Raw genomic sequence first — 19,554 nt, 5'->3', positions numbered from 1 at the left:
TATTTTATTGGAGTCATCTTTTGCACATAAAACCTTGTGGAGCAACTCTTATTGTTTTATTTATTTATTTCTATTTATTTGATTTGTCAAGCGCTTACAAGAGAACAGGTATAACTATTTCCCCCCTGTATCTATATCTTCTTTTTTGCAAAATAGACTGATCTTACCAAAAAAATATTTTTAAAGAAAAAATATGTAAAAATCTCTTATCTTTAGCAGTCTCAAACAAAAACAGAAGACAATACAGATTTGTTCAAATTACTGTATAACTAATAATGTAAATGGTTGTTCCATATAGAAATATATATAAATATAAATATGGCAGGCCGTGAGATAGTGGTCATCTGCTCCTATATTGTGGAGGCAGCTCTGCTATAAAGAGTTCAAAGTTGTATAAAACAAAGTGCTAGTAGTGAGAACATAGGGATTGGAGGCAATGTATAAGATGTTAAACAAGAATAAAAGAAATCAACCCTTCCCACCAGGGGCCAAGACAACCAAACTGTTAGCCTCCTGACTTAACCACCCCACTCCACTCTTCCTAGCCGAGCATGAAAGATGAACATCTTCATGGTCTTCTGATGGCTAAAATTTATTTTATTGATTGATTTATTTATTTTGATTTGTCAAGTGCTTACAAGATAATAGGTATAAATATATACATAGTTATGAATACATGAACTGGGTACATATAAGAAAAATAAAAGAAACAATCGGACAGGCACGGTAGGCACGTTGGTGCGCTTATGCACGCCCCCTACAGGCCTCTTAGGAAAGGGGTGAGGTCAACAGTAGACAGTCTAAGGTTAAAGTTTTTGGGGTTTGGGGAAGAAACCACAGAGTCAGGTAGAGTATTCCAGACATCGACCACTCTGTTGCTGAAGTCGTATTTCCTGCAATCAAGTTTGGTGCGATTAACCTTGAGCTTGTATCTATTGTTTGCTCTTGTGTTGTTACGGTTGAAGCTGAAGTACTCATTGACAGGTAGGACATTGCAATGTATGATTTTATATACTATACTTAGATCGGACCGAAGGCGGCATAATTCAAGGTTTTCTAGGTCTAGAATTTCGAATCTGGTGGCATAAGGTATTCTGCAATGAGTAGAGGAGTGGAGAACTCTTCTTGTGAAAGGACTTTCTCAACTGTGTTAATATCAGATACGTAATGTGGGTTCCAGACTGATGAGCTGTATTGGAGTATAGGTCCAGCAAATGTTTTGTATGCTGTAGTTAGTAGTGTAATATTACCAGAGAAAAAGCTACATAAGATTAGGTTAACAACTCTTAATGCCTTTTTGGCTATGCAGTTACAGTGGGCTCTAGCACTTAGATCATTAGAGATGAATATTCCAAGGTCCTTGACAGAGTTTGGATCATCAACAAGGTCTTGACTTTTCAGCCTGTATTTTATTTTCTGATATATATTTTTTTGCCAATATATAGGACAGAGCATTTATTTGTTGAGATTTGAAGTTGCCATTTGTTTGACCATTCTGATACATAATCAAGGTCTTTTTGAAGGGTAGCAGTATTGTCTGTGGTATTGAACAGCTTTACATCATCAGCGAAGAGAACGCAGTTGCTCTTGATATGATCACAGAGGTCATTTATGTAGAATATGAAGAGATTTGGTCCTAGAACACTGCCTTGGGGGACACCACTGTTGACAGGTACAGAATTTGATAGGATGCTCCCAATTTTGACCATTGTCTGTTTGACAGGAATGCTTCTATCCAGTTATGCAGGAGTCCAGATTGATTTCATAGTCGGAGAGCCCTGATGATGGCAGCTACAGGTCAGGAAAGCTCCTGCCTCTTAATAGGAGTCACAGTTTCATAAATAATTAAAATAAAATTTATTAGCTGGAAAAAAAGGATTACCAGACCCTTCTAGATTTCTTAGAACATAGAATAACAGAGTTGGAACGGATCTTTGAGGTCATCTAGTCAAACCCCCTGCTCCAGTAGTCTATTCCAAATATTTGCCTCTACCTAGGATCGAACTCACAGCCTTCTGAGTGTGAGGCAAGAGCTTCACCTCTACTAACTTCAAATACAGGCAGTCCTTGACTTACAACAATTTGTTTAGTGACCATTCAAAGTTACAACAGCACTAAAAAAGTGACATATTTTTCACACTTATGATCACTGCAGCATCCCCAGGGTCAAAATTCGGATGCTTGGCGACTGGCCTGTATTTAGGATGGTTGCAATGTCCCAAGATCATGTCATCACCTTTTGTGACCCTATGACAAAGTTAATGGGAAAGTCAGATTCACTTAACCATGTTACTAACTTAACAAATGCATTGGTTCATTTAACAATTGTGACATAAATGGTCATAAAATGAATCAAAAGTCACAACTGTCTTGCTTAGCAGTGGAAGTTTTGGACTCAGTTGTTGTAAGTCAAGAATTACCTGTAATTGTACTGTCATGGGGTTGGGAACAATTAATTTGCTGACATGCAGAGTTTTTCAGGTAGGGGAAAGTATTTGTTTTTTGACACCGCCAGCAGATGTGTTGTTTCCACCCTGGTTCAGTGACCAAAACAGGGATTTTTTGACAACTAGATGGGCCCCACCCCTTACTGCCCTGAATGTAAGCTATTCTTTTGGATCTAACAACATACTAGAAGCAGAAGAAAAGAGTTTGCACTGAGATCTTTGAGGATTGAATATTTTTACTCAGGAAATATATTTGAGACAACAGTCCCAAGTGCATTTTGGTACCTGGCCACTTTAGCATTGCATAGGAGGAAATGTGCATGTCAGTGTTGAACTGAACTGGACAGAAATAAGTTTTTCTTCCTCTCTGAACATACCAGGCAGGCTCTGGATCATCCTTTGAGTTGAAGGTTGGGAGATTCCAGAGAAATCAGTGGAAGTACTTCATGCAGAATGTAATTAACTTTGGGGTTTACTTTCAGAAGATGTAGTGATGTGGAGTTCGACAAAGTAGTGGAAAATATGGCTTTGGGTGTCATTAATAGAAGTCTATGGAGATTCTCAGTCATCCAGGTCATGGTTGTCCCAAATGTGCTTTTTGAAGAAGAAGAAGAAGAAGCTTCTTGGATGAGAAGCACAACACCTTCAAAGAAAAACCAGAAAGTCCAGTCGCCTCTTGAAAAAACACCTTTGGGAGGGTCATTAATAGTTATACATTTACCTGCATTATTGGGGAAGTAGTTATAGTTGGTAAAACTAGGAATGGACAGTTGCACTCTGGCCTTACCTTCTGGAATTCCCATTGTCGTCAGGTAATTATTATCCTGGTTCTGTCAGGAGGGTTCCAATTTGTCGGGAGTTAGAGGCATCAAGTTTTCTTGATGGCTCCCCAATAGGGCAAAATCAGTTTTAAAATGTAAATGTTATAGCCAAGAACACAGACAAGGGGTGTGTCTGTCTGTCTGTGTGTGCGTGATGTAGTTTCTACCCTTTTGTTGTTATGATTACTCATACATGTTATAAGTTGCCAATTTATAATTGTGGCGGGATATCCATGTCACCTTATTTATTAAATACGGGGAGGGAAATGTAACAGTACTATATAACAACTAAAGGCAGCTTTAAGATGCCTCCACAGAGGTGTCTCCTATGAAGAGGTGTCTCCTATGAAGAGGTGTCTCCTATAAGGGCTGAACCATTAAGTGGGGCTGGCTTTTCTCTGAACCTTGGCTAAAATGGCTGGCGCTCCTATGCGTTTTGTTGATAATTTATTAAACTTATATGCTGCCCAACTCCCAGTGACTCAGTGGAAACCAAGAGAAACATCCAGTTTCTAAGTTTGATGATCTACTGTATTACTTTTTTATTACCTTTGATTTAGACTTGATTCCTGGCAATTACAAAACAAATGGGTTAACAATGAGTTCTGTTCCTAATTTAAATTTGTATGTAAGTCTGAACTTGTACCTACAAGTGTGTCCATTAGTAAAATGCCAGACAGCGTTCTCTTTCTACGAGCCAACAAACTACTGAAGTGGCCCAATGTTTTTATAAACCGCTGAAAACTGGTTGTATACTTGAAAAGCCCGGCTTCAGCAGTTCCCGAAAGCATTGGGCAGCTTCAATGGTTTACCACCATCCACCATTTTTAGTAATAGGCAATCCGATTCAATCTAGGGATTGTTCTTAAATGGTATGTTCTTAAACCAGGGACTGCCTTTCATGAAAAAAAACACTACACCATTTTTTTTGGCAAACATTTTCAGAAGTGCTTTGCTCTTTTCTTTTTCCTAGAGTGAAAGAAAGAATGTCCTAGCTGTCCATTCAAGCATCTAAATGAGACTAAGAGATGTCCAAGACAACTCATATATCAGAAGTTAGAATATAGAATAAGTTACAGGTGGGGAAATTTATTGAATGTAGGAAAAAAAAATCTTAGATTAGGTCAATAAAGAAGTATTAGCTCTCCTTAGATACCTAGGTTAAAAATACAATTTAGATATGTGCAAATGTTCATAGGATAAAACATCCTGAGGTCTTATGCCATTGTATTTTTCTCTGGAATTCACCAGTCTGGCCATTCTCAGTTGGTTCCTTGTTACCAGAAATACATAATCCAGAACAGGAAATGGTTTACTAGGTGCCAGACATGGTCCAGCACTGACTTCAACCCCCACCACAAACAACTTATTATTGCGGATTTGCTTTTGGTAAACTGCCAAATGATTTAATCCATACATGTTGTGCTTCCTAAAATGTTATTTCATACGCATTTTGTTCTCTGACTTGATGATTGTTTTAATGGATTTCACATCTTAGATTTTCTATGCTGAATAGCATGTTAAAAGTTAAACAATACTGTTTTAATCTAGTATTTCAGTTGGTTTCCAGATAATATTTGAGTGTGGACATTATATATTATTTTGGTCATGTGTTCTGTACAAATTGTATTTTTAACTTTTTAAAAAATTATTTTTGATAATGTTATTGCTCTTAGAATGGAATGGAACGGAATATTTTATTTGGCCAAATGTGATTAGGCACACAAGGAATTTGTCTCTGGTGCGGAAGCTCTCACTGTACATGCAAAGCAATAGAGTAGTAATAATTATTAATTGGCCGTTGAGAGTCTTTTTATAATTGAGGTGGGATAATACATCTGATTAATAAATAATATTTAAGAAATGAATATGAGTCCATAGTTGCATTAGATTTTAATAGAAAGATAGCTGAATAATTGAAGACATAAGAAAATGCTTATCAAGTGGCTGAAATTAGTTTAACTTGCTTTGTTTGCTTCTGTTTTTCAGCTTAGAAATAATAGATTTTATCAAAGAAAAGCACTAAACATTTTAAGATATACATGGTTAGCTATAATATTTTTATAACATATATGCCTAGTCTAGGGTATACATTTCATCAAAACCTATGATATGTAAAAAGAAAGATCACATTAAGCCATAACAGAAATCACAGTACATTTTCATGGGGAAGTAAGCCTTCATCTGATAGCTTAAATTTCAGGTTCACATTTGGTTGGTTCACAAAGTCAGACACATCGGGCTCTTCCATATCAGACTCCGCGCCCGATCCTGTCTCGGGATCAACTTCATTGCCAGATCCTTCTTCATCTCCAGAAAATGGCAAAGGACTGGGTTGGTCTTGAAGCATCTCTCTGAAAATGCATATTTTTTTTAAAAAAAAAAACAATCATTAAGTCTTAGCTACAGTGTTTAGATTTTCTTTATTCCCTAGCTGGAAATAAGCAATGAGTAATGTATGATATGAAAAGAAAGTAAAACAAGATATCTGGTCTATCTGTTGGTTTAAAAAAAAAAACCTGTCACATTTATATGCAGAGGCAGACAAAAATTAAATATGCATTTTTCTGTTAGCTGTTATGGTTTTTCTCTAGCCTCTTTGGTAGAGTCTAGCCCTCCACAACCTTTTGTTTTGGAGATTAATCAGAATTACAGAATAATGGACGGTTCCTTGGAGGTCTTCTAGTGCAAGCCCCTGCCTCATTAGGAGACCTTATACCATTCCAGACCAATGGCTGTCCAATCTCTTCTTAAAAACCTCCAATGATGGAGTATCCACAACTTCTGAAAGCAAGCCTTTCCACTGGTTAATTGTTTTAGCTGTTAAATTTCTATCCCTTACTTCTTGTTCTACCCTCAAATGCTTTGGAGAATAGGTTGATCCCCTATTAACTGTTAATATTAGCTATAAGTTGAATATTTGATTTTCATAATCCCCAGCCAGTATGGTCAAAGGCTGATTCAGATAAACAAGACTAAGCTATGTAACAAAAGCACACATGCATCCTTTATATTGTATACGTACAATACTAACTGCACAAACTTTCATAAGCAACACACATACCTCCAAAGTTTTCTGGTTCCCTCCCTATCATTCAGAGTTTGCCAACTAAAATGTTGAAGTAAGAAAATGATTGAAAATGTAGTAAGACGACCTATGAGCCGCGGTGGCGCAGTGGTTAGAGTGTAGTATTGCAAGCTACTTCTGCTGACTACCGGCTGCCTGAAATCTGGCAGTTTGAATCTCACCAGGCTCAAGGTTGACTCATCCTTCCATCCTTTTGAGGTGGATAAAATAAAAGACTGTTGGGGGCAATATGCTGATTCTGTAAACTGCACTATAAAGCGGTATATAAGTCTTAAGTGCTATGGCTATTGCTATTCTTTGTACTCATGCAGAGGTGTTGCTGTAAAATAGATTTCACACAAGATAAACCATGAGAAAAGCAACGGTTTGAATCAAAAGCCACACGAGAGATACCAGCTTCTAGCCCTCTAATGCAGATGGGTCTCATTGAGAGCCAGATACTTCATCTAGTTTCCATCTCTGGATGAGATGTTCTTGCATTGGTGGCCTGGAATCCTGTGTCTTTCATAGAAGAAAAGGGTTTGCCCAATCAATCTCTGTTTTGTTAAAAAGGTACTGCCAAGAAAGAAAGAAAAAGATTGGTTCACATGTACAGGTAGTTCTTGACTTGTGACCAATCACTTAGCAACCGTTTGAAGTTACAATGGACCCTTGAAAAGCTACTTGCAGCCCTATTTCAAAGTTTCGGCATCAACTTCCCCCTTGTGGTCACATGCAGTCACAATGTATCATGCTTTATTGCCAGTTTTTACTTCCAGTTTCTGGCAAAAACTGGCCCATAGCAAAAAAAAAATGGCTTCACTTAATGACCATGGTGTTTGCTTCATGACCAGTGCAAAAAAGTCATAACTGGTGACCTACTTTACAACCACCATGACTTATGACCATAATTTCCAGGCTCAGGTCCAGTCATAAATCAAGGACTACCTCTATCTTTAAAGTTCAGGTTATGAACATAAAGATCATTACAATTTGCATGATGCCAATGTATATATTGCCAAAAATTTATGTTATTTTGTAATATCACTGCCAGCAGTATTAATTGATTGGTTTTATTTATGTCAAATAGTTAGCCGCCTCAGTCACCAAGGCAACTTTAGGCAGTATAAAGACAAAACAGGATGAAAAATGGAAATTGTGAATATATGCCTTTTATTATGTAATAAATATATGATTTTGCATAATGGCCATGTAAAAATCATGAATTATTTATTTACTTATAAATTTATCTGCCACCCATTTCATCATAAGGTGATTTTGGGTGGCTAGACCATTTTGCTTGCTTAGACCCTTTTCAAGATTCTAAAGGACAACGTCATGCCCCTGTCAGAGTCTGAATCCAAGGAGGAAGACGAACAGCTGACAGGGAGTGGGAGTGTGGTTCCATTGGCTGTGGAGGAAACTGGGGAAGGGCAAAGTCCGGCTGGGCAAAGCAGGGGAGAGGGAGAACAAGGGAGAGGGAATTCAGAGGAAGATCCAGGCCCACCCCCTCTTCATCCTAGGATACACAGGGAGGAACGGAGAAGAGAGCAACGTGGGTTGCATGGCTTACGGGGGAGGAAAGGGGCCTGATTCCCTTCATTAGCCACAGCTGGGAAGAGAATTTAAAAGAAATGCATGCAGTGTGCGGCAGTTTCTGGGAGCAAATGTGAGTTTATCTTGTGTTGACTTTGCTTATCTGTGTTCCTGGCATCTTCCCAACCGTGTTGAGTTATTGCCGTGCCTTCACATCTAGAATTCTTGCTCCTGCCCTGCTAGACTAATTACCTCATTTTGCCTTGATTGGACTTTTAGTTGCAGTTTTTGTTGATCACGTTTTGGACTTGATTCTCTGCAGCCAAAGGCTGCTCCTGGGAGAGTTTTTCTCCAGCCAGAAGGTAACCAGGACATTGGGAGCAAAGCTGGAGCTGATAAAGGGATTCCTACTGATTATCTGACCGTGTGGCCTTTGTGCCACACCCCGGGTCATCACAGACAACTGAAAGTTTATTTTATCTTACCGTGTGGGGTTTGCCTCAAAGGGGATCTTCGCATTCTCATCTGTCATGACAAAACTTGGCCCCTTTTCTTCAATGCAGTTGGCATCGGGTTTACATCGGAGCGATATGTACCGGCCTTTTTGAGGAGCTCCTAATGAAAAATGGTCTATGTGTTGAAATCAAGTTTATAACTTATCAAATGTTGCTACAACCACTTTGTAATGTTGGTACACATTTATTTGTTTGTTTGTTTGTTTGTTTATTCAGTCAGTTTAGAGGCCACCAAGATCCTGGGTGGCTTGCCACTGGAAAAGCAAGGAAACCACTAAAAAAAAATGAAAACAATTGTGGGTGTAAGGAAAAAGAAGAATACTTTGTTAAATAAAATTTCCAGAGGAGCTGGAGTCACTCTTCCTCAGGTCCTGGGGAATCTGGTGGGTTTTTAGCGCCATTTTGAACAACATCAGGCTGGGAGGCAGACTGTTCCCTGGGGAGATGCTGCTTCCTGGGTCCCAGTCGATGGCACTATTTGAAGGGAACACCACGTTGCCCAATCTTACGAGATGGGCAGAAATGATCAGAGATACACAGTCCTTCAAATAACCAAGTCAAAATGGTTTTCCTTTCACAAGAAAACTCTTGCCGAGGGGTTTAAAAGTTAATTTTACATTTTAAAACATCTTAGTCAAGAGAGACTAATTAGAAACAATAAATCTAAACATGATGTCTGATAGTAGGCAGCTTGCTCAGCAAACATTTTGTCCCATTTTTATTGATTACTAGCTTCAATACCTTATTGGGGAAAAAAACCCAATATAAACTGAAATAAATTTACAAGTAAGAACTGAGGAGTTTTCTCCAAACTGTAGGGTGCCAGATGAGTGGAAAAATATTCCTAAATTTCCACTGGCTACATTCATTCAAAATCCTCAGAACTAAAATGTAGGACACAAAACTGGGAAAAGCTACGTAATGAAGGTTTGTCATAAAAGCCCTAAATGCACTAAATTGAAATAGGTAGTGAGCACCCAGGAATAATGCCTAAAACTCTAGAACTGTCAAGTTCAAACTCATATTGTACCAATATTATCTTAACACCGTTGATAATTTTAAAAAATCTTTCAGCCATAAAATACGTCATGGTAAGTTCACAAGACACAGGCAAACAGAACCAGACTGTTTGCAGCATTCCAAAGATGAATTGTAGGCATTTGGGATGAGTGTACTAAGCAAAGAAAGGCTGAGAAACAGGGTGGCAAGGCCATCTGAAACGGGTCAGGCCATGAAATACAAGTATTTATCAGATGTTCTAAATCTAGCAAATAGTGTTCAGGTTGGGGGTAGGAAGATATATTAGTTTTTAGTCCACCTCCTAAAATCGGGTGCTTTCCAGGTGTGTTGAAGTAACTTCATCATCTCTAGCAAGCATCTCTTTAATCATCTCCAGGTTTAAAAAAAAGCTCCAAACATTCTTTTCAAACCGTATAACCGGTCTGGCTGACCTTGGTATAAAAACTCAAACCATTTCCTTTTTATTACCACAACATAGATAGCTAAGTTTCCATGACAGGGCTGAGACAATCATCTCCCCTAGTTAAGTTCATTGCACATCTAAGCACGTGATCAGGAATCACCACGTCAGCGGAGAGGAGTCATTTTCAAAGTGTCAGAATGCGATTTTCTGCAAACTCCAGTAGGAATGAACTTTATGAAACTTCTGAGATAGGTTGAAAAAACGTTCCTGGTGTTTATGTTCCCACAAGAGCAGAATTGGAAGATCAAGCCAAGGTACAGTTTAACTGTGAAGTGATTGACGCACCGCAAAGCTATCATTCATTCGTTTCATTTGTTTCTTCATTCGTTGAGCTTCAGATCTTGTAAGAGAAATTATAAAACTTGCTTACTGCCTTTGCAGTTTGAAGATGCCAAGTGTCCTGTCCGATGGAATAAGAGAGGATTTTTATTGTTGCTAATTCTGAACCAGCTCAGGGCAAAGAGATGCCCCGCACAAGCTCAGAAATCTAGTCTGTTACCAAAACAAAGTAAGAGTGAAACCATCCCTCCCCAAAATCAACTTGGGTTACGCCATTTGTACAGTGGTGGGATACAAATTTTGTTACTCCCGGTTCTGTGGGCGTGGCTTGGTGGATGTGGCTGGAGAAGGCTACTGCAAAATCCCCATTCCCTCCCCACCCCGCTAACCTGCTTTCCAGCTCCATTCTCCTGTGCAGGGCAACCAAAGAAGACCCAGGCAATCAGCTGGGACTCGGGAGGCAGAGAAGAGATGGGGGTGGGGCTAGTCAGAGGTGGGATTTGCCGGTTCTCCGAACTACTCAAAATTTCTGCTATCCCTTCTCCAGAACTGGTCAGAACTTACTGAGTACCACCTCTGCATTTGTACCACAAAGCTGTCCAGGCAGATTGAAACCTTGATGTCACTATAAATGTTACCGGAATTCTTTGTAATGGCTTACAGAATACAGAATAACAAAGTTGGAAGGTCTCTTAGTTCAATCCCGTGCCCAAGCAGAATCTCTTTTTGATAACTTTCCATTTGTTACTTCTTGTCCTGCCCTCGGTGGCTTTGAGGAATAGATTGCCTACCTCTTCTTTTTGACCAGGATCTCAAATATTGGAACACCGCTTTCATGTCACCCCTAGTCCTTTTCTTCATTAGGCTAGATATATGCAGTCCCTGCAACCGTTCATAAACGTTATTTTGACGATAAACCTGCTTATTTTGATGATAAACCTGCTTATCAGAGATTTGCTTCCTTGGATGTCTGCTGACTTCAGCTTCCATTTCTAATCTTCTTGTAGAAGCAAGGCTGGCAGGTCGTTGTCACCATTTCAAACCGGCAGCAGTAAAAGGCAATTATTTCCCAGATTTCGGAAAATGAAAAGCCTGATGGTGTAGAAGGACACATTTCCTGATCAAGCAATGATTCTTGTAAAAAAAAAAATACCTAGAAGGGTATGCACTAATATTTCTCTGTTTTTTTTTTTTTTTAATGACATGTGAAAATGGGATAGAACTAACGTAAAAGTAAACACATACAAAAGTACAGTTAGTCCTCTTCTAATGGCCACAAACGGGGCAAGGTTTGCTGTTGTAAGTCATAAAGCGACATGTCACGTGACCACATTAATTTAACACTGGCAATCCCCATTGTGGTCATTAATAATCACAAGTTGTTAAGCAGCACCCAGCCCAGATCCTCAGAAAGGATCTGCCTCCAACTCTACCACCCACCTATCTCCCTCGATCTCTCGCAGGCCCTGCACCCTACCACGTGGGGTGGCAAACACCCCAGACCCATGTGACTCTAAGGACTACTTGCAGTGCCCTGGGAAGCCTCAGCCACCCAAGCAAGCATTCATATTCACCCAGCTGTTTTCCAGTTCCCTGCGCCAACTTTTTGCCTTTAGCGCCCAGTCACCCCAGTCAAAGCAGAAATTCCTCACTGTTTCTTGAGCTCAGCTTCTCCAGCGAACATTTCCTATGTGTGGCTCACAGAGCTTTTGTAAAGGTGCAGCATCTTCGTAAAGTATTCCGAAGGCAATGCAACTTTCGGAAAGACAGCCCGGGTTAAAAAAAATAAAAAGTTCAGTGCAGGGAATGGAAGTGAAGGCAGCTGGGTGAACGAACGCTTCGCTGGGGCAGCTGAATGGGTAGTTCTAGGGCTACTTGCTACCCCATAAGGAAGGATGTAAGGTGGCCAAAAGGGCATAGATGAGGGGAGATAGGTGGTGGGTGAGGGAATTGAAGCACCCTGCAGTTATAAGGGCGGGCAGGCTGCCAGGCACCCAAACTTTGATCAGGTGGGAGCACTGCAGTAGCCATAACTTGAGGCATAGTCACTAGTCCATATTTCTCAGCACTGTTGTAACTTGAATGGTCATTGAATGAATGGTCAGAGGTCAAGGACTACCTGTAATAACAACTGGAAATGGAAATTTATTTTCTCAGTCATTTTTTTTCCCTCTTATGCAAATCCAGGTGTTCTATTCAGGTAAATTAGAAAAAGGGGAGCTAAGAGAGTTTTTGTGTACAGCCAAGGTAATAGATCATACAAGAGAGATAGTTGATAACACACTGGCCTTGGCTCGTAGTAGCTTAGATCAAACTCTGCTGTTGATTATTTTACGGCAAATGCTCTTTCTTATTTTAATCACTTCGACAGAAATTCTTACAGGTAGTCCTCGACTTATGACCACGATTGAGCCCAAAAGTTCTGTTGCCAAGCGAGACATTTGTTAAGTGAATTTTGCCCTATTTTACGACCTTTCCTGCCATGGTTCTTAAGTGAATCACCGCTTCACTTAACATATTAACCTAGTAACATGGTTGTTAAGTGAATCTGACTTTCCCATTGACTTTGCTTGTCAGAAGGCCACAAAAGGTGGCCCTATGACCCCAGGACGCTGCAACCGTCATAAATACTAGTCACCTGCCAAGCATCTGAATTTTGATCACGTGACCATGGGGAAACTAACTGCAAGTCATGAATGTGAAAAATGGCCATAAGTAACTTTTTTCAATGCTGTTGCAATTTTGAACAGTCACTAAACAAACTGTTGTAAGTCAAGGAATACTTATATTGTGGGGAGTCAAGCCATCTATCTTTACATCTCTTACTCCTCTTCTGTGATTGTTCATAATTCTGGCATAACTTAAGTTTCAAGGAAGAATGGCATAACAGTGAACAGGTAGTGCTGAAAAGACCATTTCCTTGGGAACACAGGAGGTGTTATTCCCACATTTAACCTAAGACACAATCTTGGTAAACCAAGAAATGCACAAAACCTGGTAGGATCCTCCGGTAGGTTCTTATGAAGAAAGAAGGGAGCAGACTGTACTTTGTTTTGTATTAGTTTAGGTTGGTGAAGACCTAGAAGGGAGGTGAAACTAAAAATCAAGTGAACTGTGTGTGACAAGGAATTTATAGAAATTCTTGACAATTTCTCAGCAAATCAATTATTGCTAATGATTAGTGGGCCACACATCTAAATCATAACACTATAATGGGAGTAGATCCTGGAAATGTAGGTGGCGTAAATCTTTTCATTTATGAGAATCACTACAAAGCCTTCTCAGATCAGCTCCTCCATTTAAAGGAGCTCAATTTTCTCATGTGAGCTTCCGTAGGAGTCCATTTTGTCTCGGGAGGACATGAGGTGGAATTCAGTAATGGAGAAGGCCTCGATAGGGCCAGGCTGTCTTGATGTAGAGCAAACACAAGCTCAGGAGATGGGGATGTTTAGCAGAAAAAGAGATGATGGGAAAAAGGACAATTTAGCTTTTCAATCTATTGTCCACCCTGCACACAGAAGTATAATTCCAAACACACCTCCCATCTCCAGATCACCAGGCTGGGGAGACCCTAACCCCTAATGCCCCCCCCCCCCAGCCACTCCTCTTTTAGATAATTAGGGTATGATCGGTTGTGAGAAACAGCAACTGCAGATGTTTCCTTGATCTTTTTACGATTTAAGTGACTGAATCATTTAAATCATTTAACCTCTTTTCTTTTTTTTTAGATTAACCACATTCCTCTGAAGTTTTTTTCTGCTTCTATTTCTGAACAGAAAGAAGCATTTGAAATCTTGCTGAACAATGTACAAACTTAACTTTTCATTCCTCTGTCAGAAATATTAGTTGGTTAGAGCGTAGACTCTTTAGCAGTGTTCAGTCTTCATTGCTGTTTTTACCCCAGTCCCACTGAGCTTTTACTGTATGATAGCATCTTTCTGTTACGTTTCCTTCAGTTTGCAGTATTAAACGATTTTCTTATTCTTTTGAGAATCACAGACATTATTGTCAGTAAAACAAAACTAAGGAAAACCATTGGAAGTTGATGTCTTAGATTAAAACTATCAACCCATATCTTCAACCATACCTTCAGAAAACTCTTATATACTAGCTATGAAGGATAGTTTTTGTCATCAACACTGATTAAGAATCCAAATGGATGACACTGACTTCCCCAACCTGCAGACTCTTACGTATTTTGTCTTTCTTCAGCAGCCACCTAATTGTAAACTTGAAGGAAGTTACAGAAGAGAGTTGAGCTATGCCTGCTTTTCAAACTGACAGAGAGGAGATGTGTTGGATTAACACTCTTGTATCACAAAGCCATTCTCCAGAGTTGATTGGGTTGAATCCAGAGTGGTACATTATGATATTATACATGAGAGAGACAACATAAGAACAGGAAGAGCTCAGCAAGTTGCCCTGCTTAATTGCATATTGCACTGTATACAATTAAATAAATCAAGCTCATAATTAAATTCGCTCAACTGTGAAAGTGTAACTCAAAGATTTGCTGCATCAGAGATTTCTTTGTGAATTACCAGAGGCATCAATAAGACTGGTACAAAAGGGAAAAATTTGGAGGCTTTTTCATATTTAATACCAGGTGCCTTTCTTCAAGGTTTCAGACAGTCAGCCATGCCCTTCACAAGGCTATTCTATCCAACCTCCATGACATTAATCTTGTCTTCCACACTTGAGTGACTTTGGACCTAGTGATTTCTAGCATCGTGAAGCATCACTCAACTAGTTTCTCATAGTTAGACTTCGTTTGTTTGACTTCATCTCTAATAAAAGAGCTATCTATAGCTAGGGTTGAATTGTGGAGTTCTGGGTGCTTTCTGAGCTTAGTTCTCTTGTAGACACTTCATTATCCAACTAGATAACATCACCAGTCATGTGCAAGCAAGCATCCAAGGTCAGAAAGCACCAGGAATTCTAAATTTTATCTGACCAGGATAATATAAATTACAATAGTTGAGTAATCTATAAATCACTAATGAACCAGTGGCCTTGAAATTCCCTTCCTGGGTTATTCTTTAAGGGTTATTGTGTTGATGGTACTTTTGCAAATGGTATGACTTTACTATTGCAACTGCCCTATGTCCAGAAGCATCTCTGACTGAACAGAAAAACCAGTATTTTAAAAATGAGACTGGAGGTTAGAAAATATGATATATTTGGATAATTTGTGATTTGTCTTTTAGCTTTTGAAAATTGTACTCCTATATCCAGCAGGAATTTAGCTCACTGAAAGTGGAAGTTTGTTCTGAATAAAGACAGTAAAAGCATCCTGTGTGGTAACTGGTAAAAGAACAGACATCAGTTTCTTCACGCTTACACCAATTTCCTTTTGCATCACAAGACAAACCTAATGCTCTTAACAGAAAAAAAAAATTACCTTTTCAAATATCTTGCTAGGGTGCCAAATGAGCTGCTAATATTATTTCTTAAAAGATGCCAAGCAGAATGAAACGGAATAAAATGGATCCTTCTAAACTGTGTGATCAAGGGAGCATGATTGCCTTTCTAAAAGTCTATGGTGTAACTTCCCATTATACTCGGGATTATGATTAAATCCCCAAACAAACCACCATTTGTAAGCCAATAGCAAACACTTGCTTGAAGTCATCTTTATCCTTGATAACCATTGTATCACAAGCCTGTTCCTAATCAGTTTGTCTTTCCTCACAAGGGGAAGAATGAAGACATATCTAACTGGCTATGTAGAGTTGTATTTTTAATCTAATGTGGTTTATTGCACCACAATTCAGGCCAATTACAGAGTGCATAGAATGATAATAATGAACCAGAAAATTGTATCACACTGCTGCCATCTAGCAGACATAAGGAGTTTTGCAGCCCCGATATCCAAGAACTAAAAACGGATAATGTAACTTTTTTTTTCTTTTCCAATTAACATTTTGAATATTTCTCTACATAAATGGCACAAAACAAATGTTTTTGGCACATAACTAGCAGATCAATCTTTACAGTTTTATTGGATTGTAGACTTAGACTGCACAGCTAGTTCAGTGTAAATCCTGTTAAATACTGAGTAAACGTGTCCTCAAGGTGGTTTTCCAAAAGGTAACTGGACTTTCTTCATTTTTTTCCTTGAAAATGTTTCACTTCTCATCCAAGAAGCTTCTTCAGTTCTGACTGAATGGTGGGGAAAACCAGTCCAGTTGCCTTATAGAAAAGTACCTTTCAGTTAACCATGACCTTGATGATTGAGAATCTCCATAGACATCTGTCTAAATATGTATAGAACTGGATTGTCCAGTTTCTGGATAAATATATAAAATAAAAGTGCCCTCAGGTAGTCTCACATTAAACTGCTTTTGGAATTTAACTTTTCTGTATTTTATCACATGCAGCATATTTTAAAAATAGAGTATATTTTGTAAAATAGAGTATGCACATAATTTTTTTTTTAATGGTAAAACTGCATTCTTTACTCCTTCCAAATTTCTGTAGTTAATTCTGTAATCAGTCTTCCAGATTATAATTTTGGGCAGATTAAACGTTTTTATTATTATTATTACCTTAATATTGTTTGTATTACTACTTGCAAGAAAATAGGATCCTCTTTAAGACAATTTTAATTGCGTAAGGAACTCTACTTTTTTACTCAGGTTTCACTCCCAGCATTTAAGATGAAAGCATCTTCCCACTATAAAATGGAACTTCTGAAAAAAAGGAAAAACGCCACCCCGTCTCTGCTATAGACTCTGCATGGGTGAGCTACTATGGTACCTGTAAGGACACGGATCATGAATGAGTGTGGGACAGTTTCCTCATCCTGCTCAAAAACAGAAGAGCCCTTGAAAACGTTTAAAGACAGAACAACGAATAGAAATATTAAACACCAACATAATCATAAATACATGCTCCAAAGACTCTGTTTGCTTTCCTTTAGCAAAGTCATTTCTGTTGCACTTACTAAACTTCAGGGATTATGCCTTTTTGTCCGAAGAATGCACACCTTCTCTGCCACCCTTCATCCCACTGTACATATGAGCCTCCACATTCCTACTTGGAGAAGGGACATGGCTGTCACTTGTTAGTGTAATCTCCAGGGAGAAGAACATCTGCCAGAGCCCAAGATTTTGGAGCGATTCTGTCCTCTTTTCTTTGGGTGTAAGCCCACCTGAATTCACGGATGCCTATTCTTGAATCAACATGTACAGAATTGCCGTGCAAATCTCACCCTTGTTAACACATCTTATCAAGGAGATTAGGAAAAGAAGAGCCACCGGAAATTTTACCTTGTCCTGGGCATCCTAGAAAGAGGATTACACCAAGAGCCACAAAGATCCTCCCAATGGGTTTGACAAGCATTTCCAATTTGGCTTGGGCACCTCCACACTCCGCCAACCGTCACTGCTGATGTGGAAATGAAACAGTGGCTGCCTTTACAAAAGGTTTCCAAACCTCAAACCCAACCCTTTCCTTGCATCACGACTTCCTGAGCTCAGAAAAGGGACACCTCTACTAACAAAGCCTAGATCCTAATTCTACACTCTTGATCTAGTTGCTACAGGAAGCCAGTGTTTCCTCTGCAGATAAAGGGTAGAAGGTCTACTCAGAGTAAAATCTTACCAGATTCAGTGTTACTCCCAAAGAACAAGGGTGATTTGCAGCATTGGGTTCAATTTTTTGGGGGGTGGGGTGGGGGGAATCATTTACCTAGGAGTAAATTCTACTCAGTCGGTATCCATGGACTTCCATAATATGAGAACCCATCAATTGAAACATTTTGGAAGTTCTCCTCTACCAGCAGCCAAATTTCAATGAAGAATATTTATTATAAGTTTAACTTTATCATAAACTAATCCACGTCAGAATATATTAAAATAAAATAACACACATTAATCTAAAAGTATATTAGCATGACAGAGGTAGTCCTCAAGCTATGGCCGAAATGGAGCCTGCCCATTATGGTCACAAGTCATGAGGGTTGGGTTGTTAAGCAAAGTGCCCATGTGATCACCTCAATTAATTACCCGTTACCCCTGCTCTCCCTGGTGCAGTCATTAAGTGACTACACAGGTTGTTAATCAGAGCACAGGGTGTGTGACTCATACATCAGTACTGTCTCTGAGTTCATCTCCCAAATCCTTGGAAAGAGTGTGAAGGGGACTTGTGACTGGATTTCCTTCTGCTGTTCTAAAATTCTGAGGAAAAAAAAGGTTCTGGAATAGCTGAATTCCCTTCCTGCAAAATCATTTCTGCCACCATCGGGCTGAGCTGTCAATAGTGAACTTTGGTTTCCCAGTTTCCCAGTCATGGAAATGCAAAGGCCTGCATTCAAACTAGTACACGCTTTATCTGGATGTGACCCAAACCGATAACAAACAAACTGACCCCAAAGGCATCCAATACATTTTTATAAAGAAATATTTTGTATTATTGATTCAGTTTGTGGGTGCCCAGCTCCACAGCTTCTTCTGAGCGATTTACGATTTAGAAAATTAAAAAGAAAAGAAGGCACGTCAAAGAAAAAAAGGATATAGCTGACCAGAAGTCAGAACCAAAGGCGCTCAACCACCATCCTGATCTGGAAGAAAATCCTGGCCTTGAACAATTTGCAGAAAATGGAAAAGATGGAAGAAGTATGGAACGCCAGAGTCAAGCCATTGCACATGTTCTCATTCAAACCATCTGTTATTGAAGTCGGACCTCTCTATCTCTTGTCACTTCAAATGGAGACATAACTGCATCGTGGCGATTCTCATTTTACCATGGTCAGAGAAGCATGGCTCCATTTCTTGATCAAGGAAGAAAAGCAAACAGATAACAAATCAGTATTGGTAGCCCTTGACTTACAACTCGGATCAGAATATCTGTTGCTAAGCAAGCCAATTGTTAAGTGAATCATGTCCGATTTGATGACCCATTTTGCCATGGTTAGTAAGCAAATCACTGCAGTTGTTAAGCGGATAATGCAGTTGTTTAAGCAACTCCGACTTTGCTTCTTGGGAAACCAGCTGGGAAGTGGTGATCATGTGATCCAGCGATGCTGCAACCATTGTAAATGCATGCCAGCATCTGCCAAGCATCTGAATTTTGATCATGTGACTGTGGGGAGGCTGCAGTGGTTGTAAGTGTGAAGAATGGACATAAGTCCCTTTTTCCAGTGCTGTTGTAGCTTTCAATAGGTCACTAAACAAATGATTGCAAATCGAGAACTACCCGTACGTGCTGGTAAGTGATGGGAACATTACAGACATATTCAAGGACTCCCCAAAACATAAAGTCTGTCAATCATGTACTCTGCTATTGATGAAATGTAGGCAGTACGCATATCAAGCTTCTCTCTGTATTATTATTTTTAAAAAAGTTTTTTATTTTTATTTTAAAAACAAATCCATCTTTCAGTTATACAGTGTGTGTGACTGGG

The 19,554-nt window shown here is 39.2% G+C and overlaps 1 protein-coding gene across 1 annotated transcript; it reads right to left on the bottom strand.

The window, feature by feature from the left end:
• Nucleotides 1–5,136: 5,136 nt before the first annotated feature.
• SRGN (serglycin) lies at nucleotides 5,137–17,578 on the bottom strand. Its single transcript, XM_026713509.2, has 3 exons — nucleotides 17,420–17,578; nucleotides 8,357–8,486; nucleotides 5,137–5,622 (listed from the first exon to the last, which is right to left on the bottom strand). The coding sequence occupies exons 1-3, from the start codon at nucleotides 17,490–17,492 to the stop codon at nucleotides 5,418–5,420; spliced, it is 408 nt and encodes a 135-aa protein (XP_026569294.1). The 5' UTR covers nucleotides 17,493–17,578; the 3' UTR covers nucleotides 5,137–5,417.
• Between the last annotated feature and the right edge of the window lie 1,976 nt (nucleotides 17,579–19,554).

The sequence above is a fragment of the Pseudonaja textilis genome, chromosome 4 (assembly GCF_049901715.1).
Source record: "Pseudonaja textilis isolate UNSWEBS1 chromosome 4, rPseTex1.2, whole genome shotgun sequence".
NCBI lineage: Eukaryota > Metazoa > Chordata > Lepidosauria > Squamata > Elapidae > Pseudonaja > Pseudonaja textilis.
The sequence above is the reverse complement of the archived record's forward strand: the minus strand, read 5'-3'. Positions and strand labels throughout refer to the sequence as shown.

Bases quoted from the DNA above. Each gene is read 5' to 3' on its own strand.
- SRGN (XM_026713509.2), bottom strand. From the start codon at position 17,492: ATGCTTGTCAAACCCATTGGGAGGATCTTTGTGGCTCTTGGTGTAATC. The intron at 8,487-17,419 runs GTAAAATTTCCG...ATTTTTCATTAG, and splicing joins TCTAGGATGCCCAGGACAAG to GAGCTCCTCAAAAAGGCCGG. The intron at 5,623-8,356 runs GTAAGATAAAAT...ATGCATTTTCAG, and splicing joins TTTGAGGCAAACCCCACACG to AGAGATGCTTCAAGACCAAC.